General features: G+C 37.0%; 1 protein-coding gene across 7 annotated transcripts in view; it reads left to right on the forward strand.

The window, feature by feature from the left end:
* The window catches only part of LOC107654992 (serine/threonine-protein kinase DCLK2-like), a 54623-nt gene extending 51414 nt beyond the window's left edge, over positions 1 to 3209 (forward strand). For 6 of the 7 annotated variants that reach the window (XM_016442378.1, XM_016442402.1, XM_016442385.1 and 3 more), the window contains one exon: positions 2396 to 3209. In XM_016442378.1, the coding sequence (XP_016297864.1) occupies positions 2396 to 2692 (297 nt within the window). In that variant the 3' untranslated portion in view covers positions 2693 to 3209. Of the gene's footprint in view, positions 1 to 618; positions 632 to 2395 lie in introns of all 7 variants that reach the window. The other variant, XM_016442416.1, reaches the window with a different exon arrangement.
* The last annotated feature ends 7925 nt before the right edge of the window (positions 3210 to 11134 follow it).

The raw sequence follows: 11134 nt of genomic DNA on the forward strand, positions 1-11134 counted from the left end.
TGTTGGCTGTCTGGGTTTTCCCCCCCCCCCCCCCCAAAAAAAATCTATATGACTAATTTGCTATATTCCATGTGTTCTGAAATGATAGCTTTGTAATGACCAGACTAAAGTTGATGCACTGATAATCAGCTCTCAAATTAAATATGGTTCCTATGGCATGTATTTGACGTCAATAATAACAAATGACATTGGTTCTCCTGTCTTGTAAGTACAAGTCATTACATCAAACTTGCAGCATAGACGCAAAAAGTAATCAAATGCTTCAGAAGAGAGGTACGGACTATATTTACATGCATTTATATTGCTTTTTGTTCTTTTTGGAACTTGACAGCTTGTTTGGATAAGAAAAACAGCATCATGTGTGTCTGGAAGCATATGAGGGTGAATAATGTCAGAATGTTCATTTCTGAATGAACTGCCCCTTTAAGTGGCTATATTTTTGCTTCAATCAAGCAAGCTGAGTGTTTCTGAAATAGTCCTTGTGAAATGTCTCTCAGCTGAAGTGTTAGAGGTTATGTTAGTGTTGTGTATGAATTTGTGCTGTATGTGCTCAGTGAGTAAGACTAGTCTCTGTCCTCTGCTTCTGCTCTCCCCATGGCATTGCTATCCTTTGACTAGCCCCAAGGCAATGGTATGTACTAACACTAACTGCTATGCTCCTCCCTCCCCGCCTCTGTCTCCTCACACATACACTTTTATACTGGGAGAAAGTGACAGTAACATCACTGAAGATGATCATTTTCCCCTACAAGACATGGACAGTTGGCAGCTTAGAGAATTCTTGACTCGCTTTCATCCCATCATGAACTTCAGTGGTGTTTTTCACTCTCTGCCATCTTCTTTTACTGCGGTGGTCTTCTCCCACCTGTGATGTGATCGATAGTATTGACTTTTCAGTGAAACCAGGTCATGTATATTGTCTTCTATATCTTAGTTTGAACATGTTTCTTCTTACAGAAACGGGGAAAAACACAGAACAGCTTGCTTTATTTCTTAAAGGGATACGCAAAAGTGAAAATTCTGTCATCATTTACTTACCCTCATGTTGTTCCTGCGCCTTTCTTTCTTCTGCAGAACACAAAAGATGACATTATTCAGTTAGAGCAGTGGTTCCCAATCCTGGTCCTGGAGAACCCCCAACACTGCACGTTTTTGGTGTCTCTCTTATCTGACACTCACATTTGAGGTCTTGGAGTCTTCACTAATGAGCTGATGAGTTGAATCAGGTGTGTTTGAATAGGGAGACATCTAAAATGTGCAGTGTTGGGGGTTCTCCAGGACCAGGATTGGGAACCACTGCATTAGAGTGTCAAACGAGAGGCAGAATGTGTTTTTTTTTTATTATTATTAATTTTAGTCAAATGCAAATACTGATGCTATTGCACAGATGCTAACTACTTATATATGTGGTGTCACCACTATTTCTGCCAAAGGAGACAGTAATACCAGAGACAATTTACATAGTATGAATCCAGATTTTTCTAAAATGGGAGCTGCCATCATGGTAGTTTATCAAGATTGTGGGACATTTTGGAAATATTAAAAGGCTATATTTAGATTAATACACATATTTTAGATTAATATCTCAAATCTGTAAGTTATCAGCATAAGACCCAGACTGTAATAAAGTGTGACAACGCAGAAATAAAGCAGAGATTTAGCAACATTTCTGAAAATTAATAAGAACTCACCATGCACCCCTCAGAACAACCATCACCTGCAATAACCTTTACACTCAGAAAGTAGAATTACTACTTAAGTAATTTAAAAAAGTGGGAACATTTTTGGAAAAAAAAAAAAGAAAAAAAAAGTGGGAATAGACTTTGTTACACATGAAATTTAATTGAAAGCTCAATTAAATATCTATTTTAAAAAACAAAAATGTAACTTAACTGCACAAATTGTTTTCATCCTACAAATATGCAAAATTGTTGCAAAGTTGCAAACGCAAATGAAAAATGACCCTTTAAAGCCAAGGTCACACTACATTTTGACCACGTGAAATTTCTGCAACAGTCATGATATGACGTCACTTTCTTTAAAAAAAAAACATAATTCAACATATATATGCATTCGCATAGCATAACTCCCCATTAACTGTTTTTGTCCAGTGAAAGTCACCTTGTCTTGTGGACCAAAAAATATATATATATTTTTTGTGTTCCACAGAAGAAATTTAGTCATAAAATTTTGGAACAAGATGAATAAATGATGACAGAATTTTTATTTTTGGGTGCACTGTCTCTTTAAGATTGAAATGATCCCTCTCTATCTTCCTCCCAGATCATAACTTCATCTCACTTACTCTTTCCCTACTGAATTGTTTTCAGTTTCCTTTCCATTTTTGGGTGGGTGCACATCATGTGAACATTAACATATTGTCTCTCTCCTGTAGAACACAGCTCTAGATAAGGAAACCATCCAGCTTTCTCGCCGGCGTCAGGACCGCAGCCCCCCTCCTCCAGGAAAGAGCCCTTCCTCCACCCACCCAGAGAGACGATGCTCCCATAGGGGACGCTCATCTGTCCAATCGGAGGACTCTAGGAGTGCTGCTCCCATTGAGCCTTTAGCCTCAACAACCCCCAATGCACCATCAGCACCTCTGCCCTCCCCTCACTCTGCCCAACCTCCCCACTTCCCAGAATGCAGTGCTGAGGCTGAGGTCAGCAAGGGCCTGCAGAAGAAAGAATAATACTACTTAGGGAAACAATATGGAGACAATTTCAAATATAAATGCATAAATACATATATAGCAACTATGCGAATCTTTGAAACTTCAAACTAGCTAAAAGGCTAGAATACACTACATGACTTTTGCCCCGATTTGTACAGTCTGGACGAGTACATTGTCCAAAGTAAGAGCCAGTCTGCAGATTTCACAAAAAAAAATTGTGTATGTTGAGCAGCACAGACTACAATGTCTTTAGTTACAGATTATGATTCCACCAGTTAAGAGAATATCAAACGTTGATATTTGACACGATTATAGAACACATATATTTGTGTGTCTCCTTGCAATGAGGTGAGTTTGTTCTGAGTGTTCTGAGTGAGTTTCTTGTATTTGGAAAGGCTTGAAAGCAGAGTTGCCAGGTCTGCGAAACAAAACTATACCAGTGATTAATCAAAAATGGGCCAAAACTAGCCCAATAACCCTATCCCAAATATCAAAACTTAAAATATGCCTAAAATAAATTTTTTACAGTTACTGTTCTGCGATATACACAATTTCAACTTGAAAGTCATTTATATAATTATAAAGAATATGTTTTCATGTAGGAACTCAAATGTTCCCTATAGTTCCTCTTCCTCAGAAAAACTTAAAATATTTCAATATAAGCATTTCAGTTAAATGTAAGAAGATATTTTGAAGAATGTGGGTAGAGTCTCTGGTCCCCACTGACTTCCATATTATATTTTTTTCCGTACTATGGAAGTCAGTGGGGACCAGCAACTGTTTTGTTACCCACATTATTCACAATATCTTCTTTTATGTGACAATATCTTCTTTTATGTGCAACAGAAGAAGGACACTTGAGGGTTAGTAAGTAATTGATGACAGAACTTTCATTTTTGGGTGAAGTATCCCTTTAACCTGCAGCAACAGCAGTTCCGCTGGAAAACAGTGGACTTGGTAACCCTATGTGATCCTCAGTCTTTTATTACATGCTGTCTAGTTTTTCTCTGTAACTATTTACAAAGTCAACAAGTGTATGACACCTAGTGTTGTAAAACCTGTTCTGTTTTTAAAAGTCATTTAGTGTAATCCAGCCTTTAACATAGTACATTCAGAACTGTCTGTATAGTGGTCGTCCGCATGTCTCCATGCTTTCTTCTTCTTCCAGCTTGGCTTCCGATTCCAGCACCCAGAGTGGGTTTGAAAACGTAATGTGTGATTGATTGTATATAGGTGCTTTGGATATGAAAGATCCGCTCTGCTTTTGTATTTACTGACGTGAACAGCTCTTTTTAGGGTGGATCTAAGTATGCTACAGGAAAAAGACTTTGAAACTGGTTTGAGTGTATGTTTGAAAATAGACTGCTTTACTCTTTGACTCTGCTGAAGAAACACAAGAAAGCAATTCGCATTTGTTGGTGTGCACTTTCTTAAGAGGCCTAGCACTACGGGTCATTTTGCAGTAGTTTAGAGTTGCCTTCATTTGAGCCAGCAAAGCAAGACATCTGTAGGGATTGTTAATAGTTTTGTTCTTTTGCTAATTTATTTGTACAGATTAGACAAAATGTGAAATTGTATTTTAGAATAGTTTGACATTTTCGATCAAGAGTCATGCATGATATTTTGATTTCTCTGTTGCAAAAGTATTAGATTGCAATCTAAAGTCTTGGATTTGTCATCTATTGTTTCATGAACTCGGCTACTGCTGTACTTGTTATCTCTTTGCTCTCCATGGCACTGATTTCCTGAAACTGTCAGCCTGCAGGGAGTGATTGAGCTTAAAGGTATATGACATGATGCACTGCTTTTTTTGACGTGCATTGGAGGTTTTGAGAAATATGGCAATATTCAGTATCATCTCTGGAAGGCACTACTTTTTTGACGTGCATTGGAGGTTTTGAGAAATATGGCAATATTCAGTATCATCTCTGGAAGGCACTACTTTTTTGACGTGCATTGGAGGTTTTGAGAAATATGGCAATATTCAGTATCATCTCTGGAAGGCACTACTTTTTTGACGTGCATTGGAGGTTTTGAGAAATATGGCAATATTCAGTATCATCTCTGGAAGGCACTACTTTTTTGACGTGCATTGGAGGTTTTGAGAAATATGGCAATATTCAGTATCATCTCTGGAAGGCACTACTTTTTTGACGTGCATTGGAGGTTTTGAGAAATATGGCAATATTCAGTATCATCTCTGGAAGGCTATTTCATAGATGTCATTTTCTGTTAGTGTTCTTTGTCATCACGTAATCAAAGTAATGCAATAAAATTATCTTGCTGTTGTTATCCTTGTCTTGTCCTTATCATGATATATGATTACAGCAAACCTTCTACTAAACAACCAAATAGTTCAACGTTTTGATTTCTGTCTAGCGATAAAACTGCCGCAATGCAACAGTCGCCATCTGTTGGTTGAAGGACGACACTACATCAAATTAAGAGATTAAAAGGTTCAAACTGCCACAATTTATTTATTTATTATCATGTATGGTCTTTACTAGTTATGGTCTTACATTTGTATACCTTTTTTTCAGTCTAAATATTTTACATTGACTAAGATTTAGGCCAGGAGTCTCCAAACTCTGTCCTCGCCTCGGGCCTGGAAGTTTCTGTGCCTAGCAAGACCTTAATTTGCTGGTTCAGGTGTGTTTAATTAGGAATGGAGCTAAACTCTACAGGACACCGGCCCTCCAGGACCGAGTTTAGAGACCCCTGATTTAGGCCTTCACACATACCTGTTCTCTGTAAATGGGACTAAAGGCAAAAACAAAAATGACAACTAACAACACATTTGAACAGCAGTTACTGCAAGAAATTGTATTGCATAATAGGGAGGAATTAATTTGTTGCAAGAGACATCTAAAGTGGGTCCATACTGACAGTTCCGGTCACATACCTACTTTTCAGTTTAGTGTGAGAGGTGGCCCACCCGTTTATTTTATTTTATTTTAGTGATGGCCCTGCATTAAATAGCAGCTTTAAGCTGTAAAGCATTCATTTATAGCAGAATAAGTTGTTATGTGTCCGGATATTATGAAAAGGCCAAACGTTATTAATATTAACCACAAACATTTTGACATTTTATTTTTTAATTCATATTTAATTTAATAGCACTATATATTTTCTAACACTGTTATCGTAATAGACTTCATGAAGAGATAAAAATAAAATAAAATGGACAAGATTTTGAGTCTTTAGACCCGCTGCACTGCAATGAAGATTTCATGAATTTTTCATGGTTTTGATGGGTGAAATTTGACTCACAGGTGAGGGCAGATTCAGTTAAACAATCTGTAGCAGACACCACATTCATTTTATAATTAATATATATATAATATGGAATACGGGATACTGATTAGAATGAGCTGTCAAATATTGTATAATAATGACCCATATATTGACCTCTAAACTGGATATTTCGCCTGCTATTTTACGTCAACGCAAGTTAGAACAGCTAATCAGCGCCACCTAATGACTAAAATTATTACTGCGATTAAAAACATGGCCTCGGAGAGCAACGGTAATTTTAAATTATTAGCAAGAAAACAACAACAGCAACAAAAAAACATTGACCAGAAAAACAACACACTTGTAAGAGACTTAAATAAGTGGGATGAGAGAGAACTTAAAATAGAGCAAGACACCAGAATAAATAGAATAACAAAGAGCTTCATTATCCATTTATGCTCGCATGCAGAAATTAAGAATTGGATTGTCGTTAACAATCTTCCAGCACCGACACAGACACAACATCTAACCAAGGAGTAATAATTAAAAAATAAAACTCAAAAATAAAACTAATTTTCCCATAAGCCCCAAGTGCATCATACGCTATTGCGTCATGGCGTAAACGCTATTGGCCAATTCCTGTTGAGTCGGCCATATTGGAATTTGAAGTCTGCTATACTGTGAACAAGTCGGCAGAATCTTAGATTATATCTCTCAAATACAGTTAAATTTTACCTGTATTCGCAGCGCCAGAGCCTGGCATTGCACCCGAGACCCCGCTGTTTGTAGACGGAACGCTGTCTGTGTATTCCGTGGGGTAGAAATGAGTCCTACAGACGCTAAACGCGGAGCGAAGCGCAGGAAGAATAAGCGGGGCGGCGGCGGCGCAGGGAAGGCCGGAGCTCCGCCAACACCCTCCAGCGGCACCGCATACGGAGACCCGAGCACCATCCCGAGCCTCAACAGAGAGGTGAGCGGCACCTGGGGCATGCGAGGCGGTTGATAGTGCATCAGAGCTTAAATGCAGTGTAGTTCAGTCCAGATTCCATGATATTGGAGGCCTAGGAGAGCTCCTGTAGCTGATCACACCTTTACATAGAGTCTGAGCTGAGCTTTACTGATCTAGAGCTTTAATCTTAAACAGTTCCTGGTCTGATCACAGAAACATGGGAGGAAAATAGTAAAGACGTGTGTAAAGCCTATTTAAAGCGATTTTATGCGGTAGATATGGAAGTTTGAGTGATTTGTGCTGCTCGGAGTGATGCAAAGCTAACTTGTCAAGCGCTGTCCAGTGTTAGCTGATGTGTTTACATATGCATTTCAATAAATATATTATTTTGTTAACCTTCTTACATAAAAAGAGGAACAAATGCGGTATTTAGGCTGAAAATATCACTGTTTATCAACCGCGATCCACAATAATGTTATCACGTAGATAGACCTAATGCTAAAGCCACACTGTGTTCAAATTATTCACACATTTCATAACTTTTAACAATGTCCGACTTATTCATATTTAAAAGTTTATTTGCTTTATTATTCAATAAAATTGACGTAATAATTGCCCTTCTGAAATCCAGCAGTGGTGTCAAGTAGGAACATACCGGAAGTGCTTGAAAATAGTCAACGTTAAATGTCAACAAACAAACCCTTTATTACATTTGTCAGTAGTTTTGAATTGAGTCTTGTGCAAAGTTTGTGCTTTGGACACAAGTGTAGTATGATGTAATGTCATTACATCAGCACAGTTATTTCTTAATGCATACTATATTAATATACATACATTCTTCTTACCTCAACATATCAGCTGCCTTCCTCTGGTTCCAGTTGTCTATTCATGATGTCCAGCTGTAAGAAGTGTCAGGGAATGAATAGGCCACTCGCAGCACAGGGTCCAGTGTTCAGGGCTTTGTCAGAGACTTATTCTTTCTGGTGGTATGCCTCTGTTTCCAGGGAAACCACATCTGTAGCTTAACAAGAGTATCGGTCTGTGTTGACATAAGCAAGCAAAAGAGGCCATTGCATCACTGGACTGAATTACAGCTCTTTTGCTTGCATGGGTTTTGGTTAATGCGATTTCAGCGACCAGCGGGCAAAATGTTGTGAAGATGTCATTAGTGAGAAATCACAGACAGTTAGAAATGTTCATGTTTGGGTCTTTTAAGAATTGATTATTGCAATATTTAATCAAAAATAAGACTGAATATAGGCTAGAACAACATTTTGATGCGAACTGACAGCCAGAATCAACTTGTGACAGTTTTGTTAGGGTTAGCTTTAAGCAGGTGCTCAAGAAATCACATTCTCCTTTTCCTTATAACATTTTTGGTAAAGCTAAAGTGTTTTTTTTTTGGTCATCAAACAGATTTCCCAAACACTTTCTTTGCCCCTGGTTGGACAAACAGCCATTAGTTAAGCCAATGTCTGTCAATGTGCTCAAGCAACCAATCAGTGTTTGACTAATCTAACAACAATTGGCTTAAATGTTGTTGTCTCTGCATATTAAGCTAATATAGAGAGAAGCATTTTAACATGGAAAAAATTCACACTGTATATATAAAGCAATATGTTTTTTTTTTATAGATTTGATAGGCCTAATTGCTGTCCTTATGAATAGCTGATAACCTGCTGTCACATTATTAACGAGCATCTGCAAATTCCAAACTATTTATTTTTTTATTTATATTTTATTTATTTTTATTGTTTAGATTTATTATCAAAGATAAAGATAAAGAAATAGTTAACCCAAAAATGAAAATTCTGTCATTAATTACTCACCCTCATGTTGTTCCAATCCCCTAAGACTGGACCCCTAAGACATCCTTAAAATACAATTGATGATATTATAAATTAAATCCAAGAGGTTTCTGTCCCTCCATTGACAGCCCAAGTAACTTTCACTTCGAAAGCCCAGAAAGGTAGTGAAAACATCATGGAAGTAGGGCTGGGCGATATGGCCAAAAAAAATTATCACGATAATTTTTTTTCATCAGTCGATATCGATAATTATCACGAAAAATGTCAAATCATTATTTCTTTCAAGTTTAAAGCCAGATTTTTGCTCCAAAGTGAAAGTTGTAGAAAACAGACCATTAATTTTCCTTAACAAAATAAATATCTAAATAGAAAAATTAATTTCTTTGTTTCTGCATGTTCTAATGAGTGATATTGTTTCAAATCAAGAAACAGGTTTGGGTTGCCTGATAATATTAATAATAATAATAATAATATAACTTTTTGTCTCTTAGAAATGCACATTTGATAGTAGCTTGAGTTAGGATGCAGCAGATGTAAATTTTTGTTCATTATCAAAATCAGTAACATCTGTAAAAATTGTAGCAACCTCAGTTTTATATGGTTAAATTTATTCTGACCAAGTTTTTATTTATTTATTTATTTAAACTAAGCATTGGTCTTCCATAGTAGCATACATCTAAATCATGATAAACAAACACAGTTAAAACCACACATATAGCACCTCAATACCATGGTAAAAATATAACTATATGGTTTTTAGGTAGCCTCGGTAGGTAGGTAGTATGAAAAACAGTAGTCTAAAAACATTCAGTATAAATGCACACATGCTATAGCTTAATCACAAATACATACTACAATTATATACCATTACTCCTTTAATAAAATTCAGTGTGAATATCCCAGATTTCTGCCACAATACCACGGTGCAGTGAGTGTTACTACAGTAAATCCATAGTAAATGATGGCGATTTGTAGACTGAAAAGCCTTCTGACTGTCTCATTGCACACAGTGTTTCTCCTGTTTGGCTTTAAACTAGTTTAAATCACAGAGTCATTTGTGTTCATCGCTGAATTCAAGCGCTTCACACTGGATCTCACAGTGCTGCTTAATGCTCACGTGACCGAGTAAACGCATCTGCTCTAGTGAGCTCACGCCGTGCGGCAGTTTGAACTTTGATCCGAGCGGCAAACAGTCCGTGTGGCATGATTCAAATTAGTCGCGCTGTTTTGTTCCACTTTTGGCGCATAAACATTATAGCGAACATTTATCGAACTCTTCATATTGTTTTATCAAGGAAAATTATATCGTGATAATTACCGTTATCGAATTATCGCCCAGCCCTACATGGAAGTAGTCCATGTTACTCCAGTGGTTAAACTTTAATTTTCTGAAGTTACGGGGATGCTTTTTGTGCTCCAAAAAAACCCCCAAGAATAGCGACTATATCGAAATTTTTCTTCACTTATGCTTCAATCGCCAATATTTAATTTAAAATTTCTTCAATTGTGTTCTGAGGATGAATGAAAGTCTTAAGGCCCGTTCACACCAAGCACGATAACTATAAAGATAACGATAAAGATATAGTTCTAAAAATCGTTCTCAATATTAAATAATAGCATAGTTCACACCACAACTATAACGATAACGATACAGAGGAACGATATCGTTGTGATCACTTTCAAAACGATTTTTTCCCCAGCTGATGAACGATATAACACTGAGAGCCAATCAGAATCCATCCTGCTGTAACGAGCTCAAGAATTTAAAGCGGTAGATGCATGTGCGCTTTAGAATAAACAGACGATATCGTTCGCTGGTGTGGACGCTAATATCGTTATCTTTATAGTTATCGTTCTTGGTGTGAACGGGGCTTTAGGGGATTGGAACAACGTGAGGGTGAGTATTTAATGACAGAATTTTATTTTTTGGGTGAACTATCCCTTTAAGATTATCTGAGTAGCTGCTATGTCTTGACTGCTATATTAAATTTCAACATTTAACATATCAATTATGGCTGGAACACAGGAAGGAAAATACTCCTAGTTTAGGTTTCCTAGTTTTTCTTCAGGTTCCACATTTTAGAATGAAGATCAAGCGTATTACTGCTTATTGTGCAAAAGTAAAAATGAAAGCTCTTGGAAGTTCATTATTGCTTTGTCTTATTTTAATGGTTTCATGCCATTAATTCACCACACGGAACAAATTTTGGTCTGTATTTTTGGTCGCTACCTGTCCATGTTGGCTCCTACCTAATTTGTCTAGCATCTACCAAGTGACGGAGGAATTTGCACCAAAATATGAGTTTGCACACATTGTTGTGTTCCGATGGAATTTTCTTTTTTTCTATTAAAGTCAACCCTCTACGGACACCTTGGCAATTGAATCGCCATTGGCTATTAAATGTTTTAGTTCACTCGCCAGACGTATATATATATGTATATATGTATATATATATATATGTATGTATA

The sequence above is a fragment of the Sinocyclocheilus anshuiensis genome, unplaced genomic scaffold, assembly GCF_001515605.1.
Source record: "Sinocyclocheilus anshuiensis isolate Anshui unplaced genomic scaffold, SAMN03320099.WGS_v1.1 scaffold1231, whole genome shotgun sequence".
NCBI lineage: Eukaryota > Metazoa > Chordata > Actinopteri > Cypriniformes > Cyprinidae > Sinocyclocheilus > Sinocyclocheilus anshuiensis.